This window comes from Quercus lobata, chromosome 4 (assembly GCF_001633185.2).
Source record: "Quercus lobata isolate SW786 chromosome 4, ValleyOak3.0 Primary Assembly, whole genome shotgun sequence".
NCBI lineage: Eukaryota > Viridiplantae > Streptophyta > Magnoliopsida > Fagales > Fagaceae > Quercus > Quercus lobata.
The window spans coordinates 71,235,144-71,258,447 of record NC_044907.1 but is presented as its reverse complement, the minus strand read 5'-3'; the positions used below and the strand labels follow the sequence as shown (position 1 = coordinate 71,258,447).

General features: G+C 33.6%; 1 protein-coding gene across 1 annotated transcript; it reads left to right on the top strand.

The window, feature by feature from the left end:
• The first annotated feature begins 6,442 nt into the window (after positions 1-6,442).
• LOC115984261 (ubiquitin carboxyl-terminal hydrolase 25) lies at positions 6,443-23,078 on the top strand. The gene is made up of 9 exons (XM_031107225.1): positions 6,443-7,050; positions 7,151-7,658; positions 7,747-7,822; positions 7,902-7,994; positions 13,134-13,220; positions 13,317-14,086; positions 15,855-16,004; positions 22,251-22,388; positions 22,488-23,078. Exons 1-8 carry the CDS (start codon positions 6,870-6,872, stop codon positions 22,381-22,383), a joined length of 1,998 nt encoding a protein of 665 aa, XP_030963085.1. The 5' UTR covers positions 6,443-6,869; the 3' UTR covers positions 22,384-22,388; positions 22,488-23,078.
• Positions 23,079-23,304: the final 226 nt, after the last annotated feature.

Sequence of the window (23,304 nt, the reverse complement as noted above, 5' to 3'; positions counted from 1 at the left end):
ACTTTTTACTTCTTATAAAGTTTTTCATAACTTTTTTTTAATCAATAATTGAAATTGAAAATTGTTTTTTCCAACTATCCATCTCATCCATTAAAAATAATTACATCAGGTGCAATACTTACGTATTGTAGCTATTTCAATCCGTTACACATGCAATTTATTGGCATAGTGTCACTAGTGCAATAACCGGTAGAGTATTTTATGGAGATCAAATATGTGGTGGCCTACTGGCCAGAACTTAAAGGCTTGGCTCAAATGTAAAATCACAAAACATGACCATGGGCTTTGGTTGTTTCATATGCAACCATGTCCACACTTTTTTACTTCATGTTTATACTCTTTCATATTATGTGTAAAATGTGGATATTTAATGTGAAAGTGTAGACATTATGAAATATTTCACATTTAAGAATGTGAAACAATCAAAGCACTTTGGAAAAGACCTAACTCATCCCATGCCATGCCATGCCATGTATCGTAGTTCTTCGTACCTAGTCAATTTCAAGCCTAGATAAAGAAGAGTCGTGGTTGGTTGATGGCTAAAGTACAACTTGGCCATATCTTCAGAGAACAGATCTTGTTTTGCAGCCTATTTGTGTGTTTGATTTGGTTCTGGATATTGTTTGGATGTACTAGTCGGTTTCATTTAGGTTGTGGGTTGACTTGTGGCTTTCTTTTGGCAATGTGGATTTCATTTGGGCTGTTGGTTAAAATTTGGTTGTGGTTTGAGTTGTGGCGGTGTTACACCTTTGTTTGTTTGCTAATGCCTTTGTTTGTTTGCTAAGAAAACAAGGGAAAACTAAAGAAAATACAAAAGAGAATTGGGTGGAAATAATAAAGGTTTGATTTGGTTATGCATTTGTTTGTTTGCTAAAGAAACAAGGGAAAACTAAAGAAAATACAAAAAGGGAATTGGGTGGAAATAATAACGGTTTGATTTGGTTGTGGATTTGGGTAGTGGTGGTCCTATGCCTTTGTTTGTTTATTGAGAAAAGTGGGGAAAACTAAAGAAATACAAAAGCGAGTTGGTTGGAAATAATAGTTGTAGGGTTAAGGGTGAAACGGGTCCTTACAATAGTGATTGTCGGATAAAATAAAATAAAATAAAATGAATGAAGAATGAATATTTAAATGATTAATAGTTTAGATTAGAGAGTCAAATGTAGTTGTAGGGTTGCAAAAAGTTGTTAGTTAAAATTCAAAATATAAAAAATTTTGGCTTAGCCCACGTGAAAGCTCTTAGATGGAATCCTAACAATTTCATTTTAGTTCAAACCCTAAATGGTCAAATTTAGTAATTGAAAATTTGTATACTAAATTGTGATAGGGTTATCATATGGTATAAAATATTGGGTAAATTAGATTGACACTCTTGAGGTATAGTGAAACTAGACTTATTATACTTGAATTTTCAAAAAATGACACTGCACCTCAAATAATCAAAATAATTAGAGGAAAAAAAAATAAAATAGGCACATTGTCCATTGTTTTGATCGTTTAAGGGTGAAGTGTCATTTCTTAAAAATCGAGCAAAACGAGTCTATTTTTGCTATACCTCGAAAGTGTAGTTGGAAAGCTAATAACACCAATTTTTTGTTTATGCTTTGGCTTGACCAAATTGCTTCACCCACACATATTAGCTTGTTGAGTTGTTTGATTCTCAAAAAAATAAAAAAAAAATGGCTTGTTGAGTTATCAAAAGGTCAAATATATGAGAATACTAGTAAAGGGCGTGTGTTGCACGGTTTTATCATAAATTTATAGAATATACATTTTATTTGATAAACAATAATCTCTCAAATAATTATTATAATAACAAAAAAAATGTTTTGGTATAATAAATATTAAATATAAATGATAACACCTAATAAAAAATTATTATTTTGTAACCTACCAATTGCATCTAATGAGAATTTTGTATTTTTGGGAGATTTTTGAATACCTCTTTGTACACTATATTTTTAGTGTATCCTTGTTCTTGTTTGTCATTGTTCTTTATTACTAAATGGATAGATTGACTTCTTTTATAGATCAAAGTGTACAACTCTAATAGCTAGCCAAAGCTATTTCAATCAGGAAAAAAATATATTAAATTGTTATGAAAAATTTATAATCAAAATTGAGAGAATGAAAGCAACATATCACCATCAGAACCCATGTCATAAAACAAAAAATAATTTAAAAAATCATGCCGAACCATATTTAATGATTAATTCTCAAATCATAATCATATAAATTGTATAAAGCATAAGCAAATTAGGTTGAACAAAAAACAAAAAATACACAAAACCTATTCAATTTAATGAAAAAAAAATTTAGAGTAAACAAATACATACTTGAAAGTTGTAGGTAGAAGAAACGAAAAATAAAGAAAAAGAACCGTATGGTACATATTCATTATGAATTATTTAATATATATACATTCCACATTGAAGAAATTGATATGAACAAAAAGTTTAATGTTAGTCTTATTTGTAGAAGTATAAAACTGAAGTCTAAATCTTAAAAAAAGTAGCAAGAAAAAATTCAAAGAATTTAATGTTTTATTTAAATACTAAGAGTAGTTGCTATTTTTTTTACATGTACTACCTTGTTGTTTTTTTTAAAGTGTACAACGATGCTTTATATATATATATATATATATTTATTTATTTATTATGTGTAGTAATATAATTTAAATTAAAAAATAAGGATTAGTTGAAGATTTTGGATTGTAATCAAATTGATATTATTTATCAACTTATAAATTATAATAAGAAATTGATTAGATGAAGAATTTGGATTGTAATTAAATTAATAACTTAGAAATTATAGGAGAAGAAGATAAGAACAAAAAAAAAATATGTTTATTTTTTTTTTAATCTAACAAAATTTCTACAATTGGGTGGAGAGAGAGAGAGAGAGAGAGAGAATTTTCAATTATGAGGAAATTAGATTTCTAATCATTCTAGAAATTATAGGAGAAGAAGAATTAACTTAGGATGTATGTTTATACAATTTTTTTTTTCATATAGATTGAATGAAAAAAATTAGAAGTTATCATCTCAAAAAAAAAAAAATGTCATATAGATTGAATACGTTGAATATGTAGTTTGAATACGTTGCTTTAAAAAAAAAAAAAATTGTGTACTATGTTTTTTTTTACATATAGTAATATAATTCAAATAAAAATAAAGAATTAGATGAAAATTGTAGCAGATTTTTTATTTTTACATGTACTATGTTGTTTTTTCTTACACGTGATAATATAATTTAAATAAAAAAAAAGCTTAGATGAAGAGTTTAGATTGTAATTAAATTAATATTTTTATCAACTTAAAAATTATAGGAGAAGAAGATAAGAAAAAATATATATATTTATTTTTAAAAAAATTTTTGCAATTTGGTGTAGCCACTTGGCACAACCATGACTTCTAAGCCAACTTTTATTATATAGTATATGATTTATGATTTTTTTTTTTTTTTGAGAAAAAGAAGATTTATGAACTAGAGGTATCATAAAAGAATCTGTGTGTATATATGGAAGTATTAATTTTGCTTAGTTTTTGTACTAAAACGAGTTAGAATATCCCAACAAGCTTTGGTTTTAAAAGAAGAAAAAAACACTTCAATTTCAAACTTTAAAAAAAAAAAAAAAATCAAATAATAGCACAAAAAGTTCTAATGGACAAACTAAAATTGAGAATTTCATGGATAACAATTTAAATGATTTTTTTATTTGTTCAAATAAACTTATATTTATTATATTAATAGCTATTTTATATTTTCAAATATACAAACATTATATATGAACTTGGTAAAATTGTAATATGCATTTGATTATGCTTATTTGTAAATGTATTTAATGCATATGTATGTGGTTACAAACTAATTGTTATGAGAAGTCAAATTGAGATTAGGTGCAATAGCAATAAATAGATGAGATTGAAAGTTATAAAAACAACTTTCAATCTCAACCATTAAATAAAAAAAAAAAATATTAAAAAGAGGTAAAAAGTTAAAGTTAAAAGTAAAAAAATGTATAAAAAAAAATTGTAAAGGAAATGGAGTAATTGCATATGATCTCAATCTTAAGAAGCCAATTCTTGAAATAATGTTTTTTAGAAAACATTAAAATGACATTTAAGAGTCTTGTAACTCAACTAGTTGACACCTACAGATGTTTTTAATAGAGATATCCAGTAAAAAGAAAAAAACTCTTTCATTTTCAACTTCTTTTGAATTCCAAGTACAAATTAGAACTATTTTATAATAATATAAAATTTACAACTTTTTTTCAATAGTATTTAAAAGGAAAATTTGAGAGTCCATTAAGGTGATGGGTCTACTAGATTTGAAGGACGTAAATCTAGAGGTCCCAAGTTCCATCCACCATGCTATATATGTGTGTGTACATGATTTTAAAAATTGGACAAGTAAAGAAACCAAAAATTTGCTCGGTTCCCAATTTTTACCGGTTAAACCAATAGCTTTTACAGGTAAAATGTTGATTTTTGTGATTTTTACCAAATCAAATTATGGTCCGATCCGATTTCTAAAACCATGTGACATTTGAAATTTTTTAAATTTTTTATGAGAAGCACATTTGAAAATTAATTTGTATCGGTTTGAAACAACTTTATAAAAGGCAAGAATGCATGGCCACATATAGTAGCACAATAGACAATAGTCCACTTGAAGATTTGGGTGTCATAAAAAAATCCCACATGGGACATAGTAAATTGCAAAATAAGTAGTGAGTAATGCTAGGATTATAATTTTTGCTACAAATTATTTACGTGGTGTGTGAGTGGTGGAGTTGTGGACCCACATAGACCCACCATTTTTACTCTATCACTCATAACTTGCATTGTAGGCAAATTGTGGTGCAAAAGTTATAGTAAAAGTTGTGATTCTAGCATTTTCCATAAATAAATTGAATAAGCTATCCTGAAATGCATTTTTTTTTTTATTTATTTTTTTTTATACAAGATAGAAATTATGCTCTAACCTAATCTAAGTGTATATGTGTGTGAAACTCTCTCTTGAAGACTTAAATTCCAGCTCTTACCTTTTACACCCCACAAACACTTACTTATAGAGTGACCAATGCACAAAGGTTGTTCAGTGGTATCCCAAAACGCACTCTATAATTCATTTGTTACATGAAAAGTATTTTTTTGAAAACATTTTTGGTGATTTTTAGTATATAGTATGGCAAAAAATACAAGTTAATGGACAATGTTTTGTGGAATGTCATATAGTCAGAATCACCATAAATAAACTTCATGTCAATGATAACTTCTATCTCTTCAATATATATAAAAAGATAATTTAAAAAAGTTTATGTTTTCAAAAAATTATGTTATAACTTTAGAAGAAGTCAACATAAAAAAAAAACATTACTTATATATATAGAGAGAGTAATTATGATTATAGTGAATACCATACCATATCTTACAAGTATCGTAAAAGAATCGCTATATATCTATGGAAGTACTAAGTTAACTTTTTTGTTTTTTGTTTTTAGAATCAAAAGTAGCTTTTTTATTTATTTTTTTGAGAATGAGTATTAACTTAGTTGTTGTATTGAGACGATTTAAAAAAGTCCGAAGATGCTTTGGTTTTCAAGAGAAAAAAAAAATTGGCTTACATTGAGTACTTTTTTAATTGAAATTTCCTTTTGCTCTAATAAGAAACCGTCACGTTATCTGGTAATTAAATTAAATATGGAGATTAAAATTCACTACCACTTTTCATTATTATTTAAAACAAAAGAAGGTGTCCAGTTAAAAAAAGTATAAGCCAAACTTAAAAAAGAAAAAAAATTCATCTAAAAAAATAAATATAAAAGAGAAAAAAAAAACTTCTATTTTGAAGTTAACCAAAAAAAAAAAAAAAAAACAAATAATATAATAGCACAAAAAGTTGTAGTGAACACATTTTCAGAGGTTGTTATAAAAGACCAATTCTTGAAACAATAGAAAACGGGAAAAACGATTCTTTCATAACCGTCTTTCTTTTGAATTTCAAGTAAAAATCAGAACATCTTTTAAAAATAAACTTATAGATTTTTTTCAATTCTTAGAAACACTTGAGTGACGGCTTAATGGCCTTAAACGACATATCATAAACTCATAAATTTCAAATTTTATCCACCATGCTATCAATTTTGGTTGTTGTTGCATTTTTTTTTATAACAATTTTGGGTGTTTGAATGTTTTATATGTAGGAAGTGTTCTTTATACATTAAAAAACTACAAAAACAAATTTGGAAAAAAGAAAAGAAAAGAATTTGTGATGTTTGGGGAACAAATTATAATAGAAGGCAAGAATACATGGCCACATATGGCATAGCCCAATGGACAACATTCCACACTTGTAGATTTGTGTGTCCAAAACCAAAATAAAATTTTCCCCACATAATTGGGACTATAAAGTAAAAAAAAAAAAAATTGCCTTGACAAAGCCAAAAAAGGCAAGGGGTGAGAGGAGGGAAGAAGTGTCAGAAAGAGAGAGAGAGAGAGGGAGGAGGGGAAAAAACAACAATTATGAACCCTCACAAATCTGTGGAAGAGTCTTCATAAAACTCTCACAACAACAACAACAACAACAACAACACCACCACAAAAAAGAGATTTGGGGGTTTTTCTTTCTTCCTATTTCACCCACCACTTCTCTCAATACTCCTTCCCCCATTTCTCTTCTTATTTATTTTCACAACAAAAACCAAATTATCATATCATATCATCATAGATAGAGAGCAGAGCGATGCGATTGTGTTGGTGGTTTTGGCAGCGGGAGAGTTGTGTTGCCAAAACGACGCCGCCGTCCGATGCTTCTTCACCGGAAGCGGAATCGGAATCAAGACGAGGACGACGAGGTCTTTGATGGCCTTGCAATTGCAGATGAATTGGCAGCCGAGTTTGCTCAGTCAGAAGCGGCGTACCGGTCCTCCGTTAGGGCTCAAAAACCTCGGCAATTCTTGCTACCTCAACAGCGTTCTTCAGTGCCTCACTTACACTCCTCCTCTCGCCAATTTCTGCCTCAAACTCCAACACTCCTCTCTCTGTACATAAATTCAATCGCCACTCGAATTTTTCACAATTCAATTTTCTGTGTTTTTTTTTTTTTTCTTTTAGCTAATTGGTTTTGGTTTTCCGTGTTGCAGGCGAGCGCGGCGGAGAGTGTCCGTTCTGCATACTGGAGAAACGGATAAGGCGGTCGTTGAGCGTGGATCTCGCGCTGGACGCGCCTTCGAAGCTGCAGAATTGTTTGAGGATTTTCGCCGAGCACTTCAAGTGCGGGCGCCAGGAGGACGCGCACGAGTTCCTTCGTTACGTGATTGATGCTTGCCACAACACTTGCCTTCGGCTCAAGAAGTTGCAGCAGCAAAGGCGGTACAATAATGGCTGCAAGGGAGGTGAGAATGTTAGTAATGGTAGTAGTAATGGTTGTAGTAATAGCAGTAGTGGTGGTAGTTCGGTGGTGAAGGAGATTTTTGGAGGTGCGCTGCAGAGCCAGGTGAAGTGTCTTTCTTGTGGTAATGAGTCGAATAAGGTGGACGAGATAATGGATATTAGTCTTGATGTTTTGCTTAGTAATTCGCTTAAAGACGCGTTTCAAAAGTTCTTTCAGTCCGAAGTTTTGGATGGAAACAATAAATACAAGTGTGATAAGTAAGTTCTTGTTGTTATTTTGTTGAATTCCTTGTTATTCAAGTGGTTATTGTCGTGTTTTTAATTGAGGAAATTATGGTTGTTTTAGTTGTAAGAAATTGGTGGCGGCAAGGAAGCAAATGTCAATACGTCAAGCGCCCAATGTCCTTGTAATCCAGCTCAAGGTGTTATTATTTTGTAATTGTTGTTTAAGTTTGTAGTTTTGGTGTCGTTGGTTTCTAATTTAAGTGTTATTGTTGGCAGAGATTTGAGAGTGTATTCGGCGGGAAGATTGATAAGGCGATTGCATTTGAGGAAGTTTTGGTGCTTTCGAGTTTCATGTGTAAAGCAAGTCAGGTATATACCTAATAAAACTATGCAGGACATACAAAATATACATGCTTAATAATTAGATGTAAAGGTAGGGTAGGGAAAATGCCTCGTTTTACTTGACGGTCGCTTCTTCACTAGTTACAATAATAAGATAGAGAAACATGCTTAGAAATCCAATCTCTTAGTCTACCTCGATGTTCGATAGAGCAGTTGTACTCTTTCTTTCTGATTATAATTATAAATGCTTATTGCTCATAAAAGAAAACCATTATAAACCTAATTTCTATGGCATCGTTTCATATCTGGCTGAAATGATTGACATCCATGAATTACTCTTTGTTTTATTGGTAAGATGCACACACATTTAGTGGGTTTTAAACCTTTGATCTTTTCCTCTGCCTATTCTTATGGGAGGAGGGGAGTGCCATGTGAGACGGAGCTCATTGGCATAAGTTACCCCTTGCTTCTCCTACTTTGTCCTAGAAATGTGAGACTTTGGCTTTTATATAACTGCTAGATTAACTGAAATCGAAAAGGAAATTAGCCAAGGTTACTGGTGAATTTATTTAGGGGAACGATTTTTGACAATATATCAGCAATTTACTTTTGATAGCTCCGTAGTTAGTTAAGATAATGTAGGACATGATGATAAGGCAAGTGTGCTTTTATATCTTAGTATGACTTTTAGAAGTGTAACTAATCCTTCTAAACTTTTAGTTATGAGAATTGGTGAGCGATAGGATACATGACATGAGTGGCATCTTATTGTTCTATAGAACTTCTCAAAAGTAGTGCCAAAGGAGAGAGGTTTTGCTATGGAGAGAGATGCTTTATGGAGAAGAGTTGTGGATGCTAAATATGGTAGTATGTTTTTGGGGGGGGGGGGTGGTTGGTGTTCTAATGGTGTGCAGGGGACCTACAGCGTTTGCCTTTGGAAGAATATCCGGAAGGGATTGGACAGTTTTCATAGTCTTGTTGCTTTTAAGGTGGGGGATGGTGCCAATATCAAATTCTGGTTTGATACTTGGTGTGGGGGACTCCTTTAAAAGATGTCTTTCCAGAATTATTCGGTATTGCCAGTAAAAGGATTCTTCTGTGGCTGAGCTTTTATCTCCTCAGGGGATGGTTTCCATTGGAGTGTTAATTTTGTTTGTCTGGTACAAGACTGGGGGATGGAGTTGGTGGTCACCTTTTTGGATTTGATTTATTCTGGCTTGGTGAGAGGGAACGGAGTGGATCAATTATGCTGGAAACCTTCTGCCAGTGGGGTTTTTGATGTTAAATCTTTTTATAAGGTTTTGTGTTCTTCCACCCATTCTTTTTTCCCTTGGAAACCTTGATGGAGGCTAAAGGTGCCAACAAAGGTTAGTTTCTTCATGTGGACAGCAGCTTTGGGGCATATTTTAACTACAGATAATTTGTGGAAACGCAGAGTAGTTGCATTGGATTGGTGTTGCACGTGCAAGAAGGATGGGGAGTCCATTGATCATTTATTGCTACTTTGTCATGTAGCTAGAGTTGTGGAATATGGTATTTTCTTTATTTGGGGTTCATTGGGTTATTCCATACCATGTTGTGGATCTTCTAGCAAGCTGGTCGTATAAATGTAGCAGATGCAAGTCCTTGGTGATTTGGAGTAAGATTCCTCATTGTATTATGTGGGGAACTTGGTGGGAGAGGAATGCTTGTACTTTTGAAGGATGTGAGAGATCAACTCATGATATGAAGTTGTTTTTTCTTTGAACTTTGCTAGAGTGGAAAAATGCTTTGGGTGTTTATACTTTTAATTCTTTGACAGATTTGTTAGATAGTTGTTCTTTCTTTGTTTTTATAGTTTTCACTGTTTTTCCTGTTCCTTAGTACACTGCCTGTGTGCTTTGGTTTTTGTTATTGTTTTCTTTTTCAATGAAGTTATATTACTTATCAATAAAATATGAAGGCTCGGGAATTGCATACTACGAATACATGGTCACTTGAGCTCTGGTCTATTTTTAGGACAATGCTTCTGCAGGGTTTGGCAAATCCCCATTTTTTGATAAGTAATGCAGTTTTATTAATACTTTGGCTTTCTTGTGCCTGTAAACAGAGAAGTACTGCATGCACTTTTTAAAAAAATTGGTTCGGAATTCTTCCAAGAATTATTTACCGATTAAGAGGAATTTATTTCTTTGATCTTCCCAAGAGGAATGAATAATACTTCATGTTCATGATGATGAACACAATGCATCATAAAAAAAATACAAAAGTATCAAATGGAAAATCTAAGAGAAGCTTGTAACTCTAAAATGGAAGAACAGTGTGAAAACCCCAAACTTGTGACCAATCAAAAAGAGTACGTGTAAACAAAGAGATCCTATTATATTTGAATTTAAGAATTGATAAAGTAGATGGAAGCTTTTTGGATTTCATGATGCTAGAATATTATTTGGTATTGCCAGTAATAAGGAATCTTCTGTGGCTGAGCTTTTATCTTCCTCAGGGGAGGGTTTCCATTGGAATGTTAATTTTGTTCGTCCGGTACAAGACTGGGAATTGGAGTGGTGGTCACCTTTTTGGATTTCATTTATTCTGGCTTGGTGAGAGGGAATGGAGTGGATCAATTATGCTGGAAACCTTCTGCCAGTGGGGTTTTTGATGTTAAATCTTTTTATAAGGTTTTGTGTTCTACCACCCATTCTTTTTTCCCTAGGAAACCTTTATGGAGGATAAAGGTGCCAACAAAGGTTAGTTTCTTCATGTGGACAGCAGTTTTGGGGCATATTTTAACTACAGATAATATGTGCAAACGCAGAGTAGTTGTGTTGGATTGGTGTTGCATGTGCAAGAAGGATGAGGATTCCATTGATCATTTATTGTTACATTGTCATGTAGCTAGAGTTGTGGAATATGGCATTTTCTTTATTTGGGGTTCATTGGGTTTGGCCATGCCATGTTGTGGATCTTCCAGCAAGCTGGTCATATAAATGTAGCAGATGTAAGTCCTTGGTGATTTGGAGTAAGATTCCTCATTGTATTATGTGGGGTATTTGGTGGGAGAGGAATGCTCGTACTTTTAAAGGATGTGAGATATCAACTCATGATATGAAGTTTTTTCTTCAAACTTTGCTAGAGTGGAAAAATTCTTCAGGTGTTTTTACTTTTAATTCTTTGACAGATTTGTTAGATAGTTGTTCTTTCTTATTTTGATAGTTTTCACTTTTTTTTTTCTGTTCCTTAGCATGCTGCCTGTGTGCTTTGTTTTTTTGTATTTTTTTTTCTTTTTTCAATGTAGTTATATTACTTATCAAAAAATTATGAAGGCTCGGGAATACTACGAATACATGGTCATGTGCGCTCTGGTCTATCTTTAGGACAATGCTTCTGCAGGGTTTGGCACTATTTTTTGATAAGTAATGCAGTTTTATTAGTACTTCGGCTTTCTTGTGTTAAAACTTTGGTTTGTAAACACAAAAGTACTGCACGCGCTTTTTAAAAAAGAATGGGTTCGGAATTCTTTCAAGAATTATTTACCGAGGAAGAGGAGTTTATTTCTTTGATCTTCCCAAGAGGAATGAATAATACTCCATGTTCATGATGATGAACACAATGCATCATAAAGATTACAAAAGTATCAAATGGAAAATCTAAGAGAAGCTTGTAACTCTAAAATGGATGAACAGTGTGTAAAACCCCAAACTTGGGACCAATCAAAAAGAGTACGTGTAAACAAAGAGATCCTATTATTTTTGATTTAAGAATTGACGAAGTAGATGAAACCTTTTTGGATTTCATGAGGTAGTGATGCAGGACGGCAGCTGAATCCTGCAATTTCTATCTCTATATTGGGGCATTGGGGCATTAGGGCGTAGAAAGGGGTAGGGTCAATTAGGGTTTCATGGTGGAGATTACCAGGAATAAAATTTAGGGTTTGATATGCTTGTAGGGATGTTTAGATATGGTTTATTTAATCTTTAGATTGATTGACATGGTAGAGAGAAAAAAAGAGATTAATGGGGGCAATTAGAAATTGAATGAGAAGGAAGCAGAAAAATTAGAGAGATCAAAGGAAATAAAAAAGCTTTAACTTGTTAATTCTTGATAACTTGAAAGGATAACAAACTTATCCAAAAAAAAAAAAAAAAAAGAATTTTCCATCCTTTCAAATCTTAGAATTACAATCCTTTTTATAATGCTGAACAAAAACTTAAAAGAAAAAAGCTCCAGCACTATGATTAAATCAATGCTGGCCCTAATCAAAAGTAGCTAAAAAGACACAAATAGCCTAAATAATAGTCAGCTACATGACCCATAAAAAAAAAAAAAAGCTACATGACAGCCAATAAGCTATAGCTTTATTGACAGTTCCTTAATTTATTATGAGGTCATGGGTTCAAGATCCATTGACTGCCCCTTTTGAGCTTGGCCTGCACAAATATTGCTGAATCCTAATATAAATTTTGTATGGGAAGGCACAATGGAGTTCATTCTTGGACTTTATTGTGTCTTGTTAAGTGATCAACACAAGTGGGATTGTAGGGTGGTTATGTCCTTTGATAGTGTTATTCTGGTTTCTGTAGTTAGTAGTTTATATGAATTATTATTATTATTATTTTTTGTATTAGTCAACTCTGTCAAGTTCATAATAAAAATCAGAGTTATTGCTTTGCATACTGTTGTCTATAGATTGGAAGAAATTTTTCTGGTTTCTTGTGCTGATGCATCCTCTGCAATATAGTCCCACAGGACTGCTCAATGTTGACAATGGAGCCCAAAAACTTTATTTGTGGAATATAGCCCCATCGTGTTTGGTGTGGCAAATTGGGAGGGAAAGGACTAGGAGACTTTTGAGGGGCAAGGCCCATCTACAGAGATTAAAATCTCAATTTGTTGGGTCTTGATTCTATTGAATGTCATTGGATGGGAGTAGACCCTCCAATATGTATGATTTCATATGCATATTTTTTTCAATATCTCTGTAGGCAAACTCTTGGTTATATAACCGATAGACACCTTCTGTTCCCTTTGTACCTTTGTGCAAATTTTAATTTATAAAATTGCATTTACTTAGAAAAATTGAGTCCTACAAGACTGCTTTTTGTATATACTTGTTCCGTTCCATATGCATGTGATGCATTCCTGAGTTTCCTCTACGGTATTGTTTACTTCTTTTTGGGTCTAATACAGGATCCACGACCAGAATATAAGCTCTTTGGTACTATTGTGCATTCCGGCTACTCGCAAGAATCTGGACACTATTATGCATATATAAAGGTCTTATATGCCTACTTTGCTCTCTTAAACATTAAATAAGTTATGAGAAAGCAGCTAAATAAGTCTTTGCTGATCTATATTCTTCTGTGTGTGCAGGATGCAATGGGTCGGTGGTACTGCTGCAATGATTCGTTTGTCTCAGTTTCAACGCTGCAGGAGGTCTTGTCGGAAAAGGTTTATATTCTTTTCTTCTCTCGTACAAATCAGAGGCCGGCATCTGCCAGCACTGCTCTTGCTTCAAATGGAATAAGGTCTCGTGATTGCAATGGCAGTGAGGCATTTAAAAGCCCAAAGGCTGCTCTCCCAATGAAATCAGTGCATCCAAAAGCATCTTTCGATCAATCTTTTCAGAAGGATGTCTCAACCATACCTAAAGGTGTTAAAGTACCTTCTAGCCCACGGATGAGATTTAACCTATCAAACTCTAATTCCAAAAGACCTCTTGCAAATGGTAATGGAAAACTTGATGCTCATAAGATTCTATCAATGGAAGCAAATGGGGATGTGAAAGCTTCAAATTCTACAGAGAAAAGTGAAAAAAATGTGGCAAATATGAACGGTTTTAACAAAACCAAAAATGTTGATGTTGCTGACAGTAAGAACAACAAAGCATTCACTTTAACCGTTGAAAATGGAATTAGTCAGAGGGGAGATATTAATTTAGTGAAACCAGATGTTGGTGAAGTTAATGGCACAATGAGCAGGGTGACAGTGAGAGGACCTGACCACCATGAATTGGGAACTTTTGCTGTCAATGGGCATGCTGAGATCTCAGGGTCTCAAAGAAAGTCAAAGGATGAGGGCTCTTGCATTTTGTTAGCACAGGATTCTCTATTCCAGGAAAAATTTGAAGAACTGAAAGAAGTGTATGTTATGCCCTTCTTATTCCTTTGTAAATTACTTATTGCTAATAACTTCTGTTCATCAGAGTCTGGTCAAGAATTACTTTGCTAAATATGTATTTCATATTCTCTTGGTTAGTTTATGAAGTAGGATCTTTAAGAATTCAGCACTTCAATAGATTTCTTGATAAGTTCTTGAAGGGCTTTTGTATATGAATTGTTGTTAAGGGTTTTAGGTTAGAAAAGAATGAATTTTGATGGCTGTTTGGTTCTGAAACATGGGATAGGACTGAAAAAGATAAATAAACACTAGGCAATCACACCTAGGACTTCCTAAGCAATCATGTAGGAGAAGGCAATCCACCCTCAAAGCTTAAAATAAGCTGCTGGATTTTTGTTAGAATCAATTTCACTATGAATATTATTGACTACAATGAAGCCTTTATATAGGCTATTGTTAAATCCTTTCCTTGAAGTACTAGGACTCTAAATAGCCTATTCCTAGAATGACTAGGATTATTAATAACAAACTAAAAGGACTTAGTAGCTTCTAAATCACCATGAATAAATTTTTTATGGTTCCCCCCCCCCCCCCCCTTTTTTCTCCTTTTTTGAGTGTCCTTAATATTCTCCTTGTGTACTTAGGCCTTGGCCTTTTTTTATTTTATTTTTTTTATTTAAATAAAGTGTGTTCCTACTGATAAAAAAAAAAAAAAAGAAAAATAAAAAAGAAGGAAAATGACTCAAAACATAAAACAAGACTCATGGGTCTTTGATGCAGATAAGGAAAGCCCATTCCAGATTTCTTGAAATTACTAAATTTCCCTTATTCTAGTAATTCTTAATTAAAACTAACCTGCAACTTTCTAACTTTAAAAACTGAATACTAAGACTCAATAATAACTAAAATAACCTATGAAAGGTGTCAAGAAAGTCCCACATCAAATCTAGACCACAGATTTTGATTCTTTTGGTGTTTAATCTTGTTCTTCCTTGAACTCTTTCTTATCTGCATGGACCACATCAGTTTGCATCCATATTAATCCAAAGTTCCTATATTGTCAGACGTTTCACACCTATCGTTCATCCAGTTCCGTTAGTAGAAAGTATTGAGAGCTTTAGAGTTGGGTTGAGAATTATGAACTTGAATTATGTTGGAGCATTTAGTCAACGTATTAATGCAAGAAATGTATAAGAAGTGTTAGTTAGAATGAAGTTACTGATGAACCAGTTTATAAATTAGTTGTAGTCCAAATTGTATCTTTGGAGTTTGGACCTCCTAGGTCAATTACCTAGATAAGTTCTGACAAAATTTTCAGGTCAGATGATTTCATATCTAATTTTGTGATATTTGTGGATGATTCACACTTGCATAGGTAAATACTCGTCTCATGGAATTGGGTCCATGACCTGACTATGCACCTCTTTTTTTTGGGGGACAGAGATGCCATATGGTTAGGGCCATTGACATTTTTTCCTTTTGTTTTATCGTTTCAGATTATCTCTAATTGTTATTTCTGTCCTTTAATCCTGCTTGGAAAATCTTGTGCGCACAATACCAGAATTTCCTCTGATTTTTAAAATGTATAGTACAATGTTTAGTAAAATGTTGTCTTCCTTTTTTATTTTTATATTCCAGGCTCAATTTCATTCTTTTTCTTCTGTTAGGTTGATCATGTTTGACTGTTGAATGTTTTTTGTTGTCTAACAGTGTCTTTTATTTTTATTTTTTATTATTTAATTCATTTACCCTTTTTTTTTTTTTAATTTTTTTAATATTATTCTCTCTTAGTCTCAAGAAAGAAGCTTTTAGTCTCGAGAAAGAAGCTTTTTCAGTTTTGCGATCATGTGGTTGGTCAGATAAGGTTTTTAGTTTCATGAGTTCAAAGAAGAGGTTACGTGAAGAAGCTGGAAATGGTCCATCAAGTACTAGTGAATTCAAGTAAGTATCCTACAACTTTTACACGTATAATGCATATTTAGGAACTTTTATTCTAGAGTCAAACTTCAAATACTTGCATTACTTGTAAAAACGTATCTGAATTCCTGTGTGGTCCTTTTTATTTTGTGAAGTGCAATACATTTCATTAGTAGGAAAGCTTCGCAAGGTTGTAACAGTTCTGACACTTAGAAGTTCTGAGCATATTAAATTATGCGTACATACTACAGTTTATGGACCTTTATAAAAAATTTTGGTGTTAAGCTTATGGGTTCTGCTTCTATATGATGCGTATACGATGAAATAAGTCTTCTGGATTGTCAATGTGATCTTGTTGAACTTGTATATTTTATCTTTTCAAATGCACTATCTTTTGCAAAAAATGTTTTTTTTTTTTTTTTGATAAGTAAGAAGATAATATTATTAATAAGGGAAAAACATGAGAATACCAAAGTGTTCACAGTAGTGAACAAAAAAAAAAAAAAAAAAAAGAAAAAAAGAAAAAAAAAACACAAGCAGCCACTAAGAAAGACTAATAGACAAAAGGAATTTCATAAGAGTAAAACAATCAGAGAGACCCCAACACCGAGACCAATCAAAGAGGGTCCGATGGCATAAATCTAATAATTGAACCACAGTTTTTCCCCTTATCCTCAAAAGAACGCCGATTCCGTTCAGTCCAAATAGTCCACATTAAACAGCCTGGAACCAAATTCCAAATATCGGAGCTATGCTTCCCAAGCCAATGGTACCAACAAAATAATAATTCCGCTACTGAACCTAACATTACCCAATTGATCCCAAACAGCCGAATCATATACGTCTACAAAGAATGAGCTATCGGACAAAAAAGTAACAGGTGATCCACAAATTTCGCATTACAAAAGCACATACAACAACGATTTGCCAAAGGGCGACCACGAAGTATAAGGTTATCCAAGGTTAGAATCTGACCATGAGCTGCTGTCCACATGAAAAATGCCACCCTTTTAGGAACCTTGACTTTTCAAATGCCCTTCCAAGGGAAAGTGGAATGAGCTGCATTTCGAATCTTATGATAAAAAGACTGAATGTCAAACTTCCTACTACCATTAAGACCCCAACGAAGCCTGTCACACCCCTCACTCCTAGGAATTCGGGTTTGGATGAAATGAAGTAGGGAGTATGAAGCCGCTAACTCCCAATCATTGAAATCCCTAAAAAAGCTTAAACTCCACACTCTGTTATTATCACCCACTGGAGGGCTTAACACTTCAGAAACATAAGCCTCTTTATTGGTAGAACACAAAAATAATTGGGGATAAAGAATTTTAGGAGGGACATCCCCAGTCCATTTATCATGCCAAAAAAGAATACGAGAACCATCCCCCACCACAAAAGACAAATGCTTCGCAAAACTTTCCCACCCTTCACTAATACTCTGCCATAAACCACAACCATGAGCCCTTCTACAAACTCTAGTGCACCAACCCCCTTTCCCCTCCCTATATTTCATGGCTATGACCCTCCGCCATAGATGAGTGATTTCATGGCCATACCTCTAAAGCCATTTCCCTAATAGGGCTTGATTAAAAGACGCCAAATTCCGAATTCCCAAACCACCTAACTCACGCGGTAAACAAACCTTTTCCCAAGCCACTAGTGGATATTTGAAATACTCAACTGAAGAATCCCACAAAAAGTTCCTCTGAATACATTCCAATCTAGTCACCACAGCTTTAGGGATAGTAAAAAGGGAAAGGTAATAAGTCGGAAGACTTGAAAGGGTACTTTTCAACAAAGTGAGTCTACCACCCTTTGACAAGTAAAGCCGCTTCCAGCCAGAAAGCTTCCTTTCCAACCTCTCAAGAATCGGATTCCAAATAGAGGCTGTTTTATACAAAGTATCGAGTGGCATGCCCAAGTAAATCATAGGCAAATTGCCCACCCTGCACTGAAGAATATTAGCCAAAGTTTGAATGTTGCTCACCTCCCCAATAGGGACAATTTCACTTTTCTCCACATTCACCTTCAAACCAGTAAAAGCTTGAAAACAAGTCAAAACCAGCCTAATGGAGAAGATCTACTCTCTAGAAGCATCACAAAAAAGAATGGTATCATCAGCAAATAATAGGTGAGAAATACGAATACCAGTAGAATCATGGGATGGGATGGTCCTTTGAAGTTCTGTACTTTGGAAGTTTAGACTTACAGCAAGGGATTTTGCTTCAACTGATGTACCATATATACCTCAATTCTTATAAAAAACTATATATACTGCAATCCGATAATAAACTCTTGAACTGATTATGTTTTCTAGTGGCAAAATCTTCTATGTTATGTATGACTGCAATATTTGTTTGAGATATGGTGTGTTCACTGTACCTTTGTTCCCTACAAAAAAAACACGAAAATTGTTATTTGCTAGTCAGTAGAGTGTTTTTTTGGTTAATTTCTTTTTGTCATAAGGATGGTATTTACTTCTTTATTTTTTTTTGGGTGGGGGAGGGGTGTTGGTCACGTGTGTTCCTTTTTAGAATTAATTTTAGATTAGAATATTTATTTAATTTAATTTGGCTTGTTTTTTTGGGTAGTCGTATGTATAATAAAGTTAGATTTTTTGTACATTTTTTTTTTTTTGGCTACTTCATTTTTCTAATGAAGTAATCTTCTCTTAATACAATTTTTCTTACCTATCAAAAAAAGAAAAAAAGAAAAAAAAAGGGACAGCTAGTACTTATTTCTCCTTCATTTTCTTCATGGCATATGCTCAATCCAATCTTTTCTTCATTTTTTTCCCAAGGGTTTCCATGCTTCCATATGTTTTTTCCCAATGTCTTTTGTTCTTGTTTTAGTCAATTAAAACTAGATGCAAGGATATATAACATGTAGTGAACAGAACTACCATATGCTTATTATATCAAGTTAAGAGTACTCTCCCTGCTTACCGCTAGGGGAAAAATTTGTTAAAATTGTTTCCTGTCTTAGTACCCTTGTCATACTTGTCTTCTTTTCACTTATCTTTTCATTAACTTGCACATTATCCTTTGTCGATATTCTCCTATACTTGTTTGCCTTGAAGTCTGCATAGGCAACTTCTTTGGACTTTCAGCTAGACAGATTCTTCTCTTCTTTTTTTGTGTCCTCTAACTTTCAAATAGACCGTTCTTTTGAATTTTCAGCCTAAAAAAAATTCCTTTTTTTTTTTCTTTGCCGTGCCCTAAACTTTGCCGAGACTACCCTTTTGGTTTTTTGACCTAGGGGCTTTTTTAGATTCTCTTATCAGCAAAACATGATAAGGTATGCTGTTTTTTTTTTTTTTTTTTGTTTTGTTTTGATAAGTAAAGGAAATTTTATTCAAGAACTTAATAATGAGTCACCCAAATATACAGGAAGTATACAGCTGGGGACCAATAATCAAATACATAAATTACAAGCATCCATCAACTCATAGACTGAAGAAATAGAATGACTTCCTATGATAGACATCCAGTCCGATAGAGTTTTAAAGAAGAAAAGTTTTAAATCAGCTATAGTCCTTTGAGAATCTTCAAAACACCGGTTGTTTCTCTCCCGCCAAATGCACCATATCAAACAATGAGGGACAGCCATCCAAATAACACCATTACGATGATGACCAAAATTTCCTTGCCAACAAGCAAGGAGCTCAACTACAGTCTTTGGCATCGCCCAGTGGATACCAAACAAGGTGAACACCATAGACCACAACTCATAAACAATAGGACAATGTAGTAATAGATGGTCTACCGATTCTCCAGTGCTTTTGCACATATAACACCAATCTAGAATTAACACCTTCTTCTTACGTAAATTATCAATAGTCAAGATCGTTCCTAAAGTTGCAGTCCAAACAAAAAATGCAACTCTGGAAGGTATGCTGTTTTTTTGGTTTGTTTGTAGTTGTTTCTATTTCCAATCTGTTCATCATTGTGAACATGATGTACTTCTTTTGATGAAAATATCTATTACCAATAAAAAAAAAAAAAGAAAGGTATGCTTTTTTTTTTTTTTTTTGATTAGGTGACACCCAGATTTGAACTTAGGAAAAAAGGATTTGCAGTCCCTCACCTTACTGCCCCTCCATGTTGCCAAAATCATAGAAAAAATGTATTAAAATATTCCATCTTTATTATTTACCAAATGTCAGAAGTGAAGGATTATTTTAAGGCTTTGTGAAATGGGGGTGACAATTTTTTTTTTTTGATAAGTAAAATGGGGGTGACAAAATTTCCATGAAGTATGTGATGAGTCAAACTTCCACCATGAGATACCTTCTTTGGGTGGACAGTTGCGTGACCTGAGTCGCCATAAACCATCCAATTACCTCGTGCATGACCTGAGTCTCATGGTCTCTTGCCGCCTGTAGGACTAGATTTCTAATAACTTTGGATACTGCCACTTTGTTCTGCTTGTTGCAGGATACTTTGCCGGAATAGCTCACGCTGGCCATTGCTAGGTTGAGCTGTCGAGCCTCTTCCCTGGTCAAAAATTGCTATGAAAGACCCTTTTTAAATTGACTTCCATTAATAAATGATACTGTTTGACTGAGTGGAAAATTTGGGGGTGGTGATTCGAATTTCAGGAGGCATTGTTTTGTGGAAGACTCAAAAATGGATTTGGAGATTTGAAGGGGCAGTAAGTGATAAATTCAAGGCATCTTGGCCTGCATAGTAGAGGTCTATTTCATATCATGTGGCCTGGCCCACAAAGTTACTACTGTGGTCTACCCTTTGGTGTTAACACAGTACAAGGCCCATCTGGTTTAGCTGGGTCAGTGCAAGTCTACTGCCCAAGTCCATTTTTTGTTTCAATTCTTATTGAAATTTATTATTCTAGTGAACTATGGTCATCAAGAACCTTGGATTTTCAACATTTGTGTTAAATGAGATGGACTAATTCTTTGAACAAGTAGGGTTATTAGATAACAAGAAAGTCGGATTTGCAAATATGAAGCTAATGGGTAGAACCTTGAGTTTCAAACGAATTTTATGATGTGATCGAACATAAGGGTTTTTTATTCTTAGTGCTCTCAAAGGTGATTCCAGTATTAAAGCATGTTTCCAGTCTTAGGATTTTTATCCTTCAGCATTTCAAAGCTCGAGGTTGATTTTTCTCCAACTAGGGGAGAATGATGCGTGAAGTGCGAATAAATATTTACTTTAATTTGGTTTTATTAATTTTGGAAGTCAATTGTATTTTTTTTATTGGCCAATTATATTTTTATTAGGTTATTATGATTTTTTATTTAATTTCCTGGAGAGTCTAGGTTTTTTTTTCAATAATTGGGATTTCCCAAGTCAATTAGAACTAGGGTTTCCTATGTCAACTAAAATTAGAGTTTGGTTTTTAGTAGTCTATATAATCATAGTATTGTACTTCTGTGGAGACCAGTATAAAAAGTTTGATAATCAATAAAATTTCTGTGTAATTTTCCAATGGTTTAATGCTTACTCCAGTCAACCCTATGTGCTGGCTGTTAGAAGTTTATTCTTTATTGCTTGGTGCAGGCTCCTAGGTTGCCTATCTTTTATTTTCTTTCTTTAATTTTCTTGTTACATTGTTTTGGTTTTGTCCTGTGTCACTTACATGATTGGGGCAATATCTCAAGCTCAACTACATTGACAGATTTCTTAGACTTTTTGGACCATCTGAATTTTATTATTTTTCTTTTCATTTAGTGAATTTTAGTTTTTTTAAGGCTCAAAAAATGTTTTGTTAAAGTACTAGAAATCATTAGGTGCTTTCAGGTCATTGGCCACAGTTTTGCTTGATTTGGGTTTTTTTTTTTTGTTAGGTTCGCTTATGCTTGAGGGGTTTTACCTCTTGTTGTTTTCCTTTCTCTTCTCTATATATTTTATACCTTTTGTGCTCAACATCTCTTGAAGTTCACATCAGCACTTTCACCACTTAAAACGCAAGAAAAGAGAGTTTGGTTTATGTTCTAGATATGCTATTTAAAAGTGATTACTTTTACAATTTTAATGCTATTTGGCTAATAAGGATTATTACGTCCCATTAAACAGGTGGCATTTTATGTATTGGGTGTATTCAACATCACTTTCACATGCATGTAGGATCCATTTCTATGGTTTGCTAGATACATGTGAGAGTGTTGCATACACCCATTGCATAAGATACTTTCAGCATCGTCTGTCTGTTCTCTCTCTCTCTCTTTTATTTATTTATTTTTTCTGAAGTTATTTTTCCTTTGTTAAAAGTTCATGACTCATCTGGATGTTCGTTTAACAGGAAGTTGTTAATTGCGGATGCCAGACCAACCTTTACTTCACAGATACCGGAGTCATTAAAAGAGGACTTAATTGAACAATTGAGATCAATTTGCGAAGGAAAAAAAGCATTTTCTCGGACCTTGATAAACTGAACATGGTATGCAAGGAACTTTACCTTTTATCTTAGAAAATTTCAGAGGCATATATCAAAATTTGGTTGATGGCATGATAATTATATCTTTGATAATATTTGCAGACTTATGACGTAGCCACAAATGGAGCTTGGTGTATTAATCTGTATTACTAATTGAGGTATTAATGACGGGGATATCCTCTAGACAACAAAAGAGGGTATGTTGTACAGTCTCTCTGAGCAAGTTCTCGCTAGAGCAGGAGGTTGTTATCTTTTCATTCATTCATTCCTTTGCCAATGGTGACATTCTGTGGGTGTGCTATCAGTCGAATTAGGAAGAAAGGGCTGATTTCTCATTTCAGATCTTGCCGAAAGTTTTGTTTGTCCCTTGAGGCTGTGCAGTTGATTATGGTAGAGAGAGAAACAAAAATTTTACTCGTATTGTACAATATCCTTTTTGGCTCTATCTCCAGCATTTAATCTACGTTCTATATGGATGCATTACAATTTTTCCATTAAGTGGCAATATAGTTTAGTTATGGATATATGTTATATACACTCTGTCCATTTACTATGAAATGGTTTCCCACCTATTGATTTCCCTCACACCCCAAAAGGGAAAAGACAACCGTCTTGCACCTTGCCTTTCTCCCTGAAAATTTGATGGAGTTTATTTGTAGGCTGTTTATCACAAAGACGAAGAGTCTATCTTAATATGGATGTGTACTGTATTTTTGCATGTATTTGTGGTCTGGTAAGTGGGTAACTGCTGGATAATGTACGTGTATACAGATATGCATAGATACTTTTCCAACTATGCTATGTGGTGATCGGTTAAAATGTGTCATTGTTCCTTTTAAGCCTGGTTGCAAGTGAGACTTAGTAGTTGCAGATCTAAGTCTATGCAGTTGTTGAGCAGGAGCTTAAAGATTCTTGGATA

Bases quoted from the DNA above. Each gene is read 5' to 3' on its own strand.
- LOC115984261 (XM_031107225.1), top strand. From the start codon at position 6,870: ATGGCCTTGCAATTGCAGATGAATTGGCAGCCGAGTTTGCTCAGTCAG. The intron at 7,051-7,150 runs GTACATAAATTC...TCCGTGTTGCAG, and splicing joins ACTCCAACACTCCTCTCTCT to GCGAGCGCGGCGGAGAGTGT. The intron at 14,087-15,854 runs GTATGTTATGCC...ATTCTCTCTTAG, and splicing joins TTTGAAGAACTGAAAGAAGT to TCTCAAGAAAGAAGCTTTTA.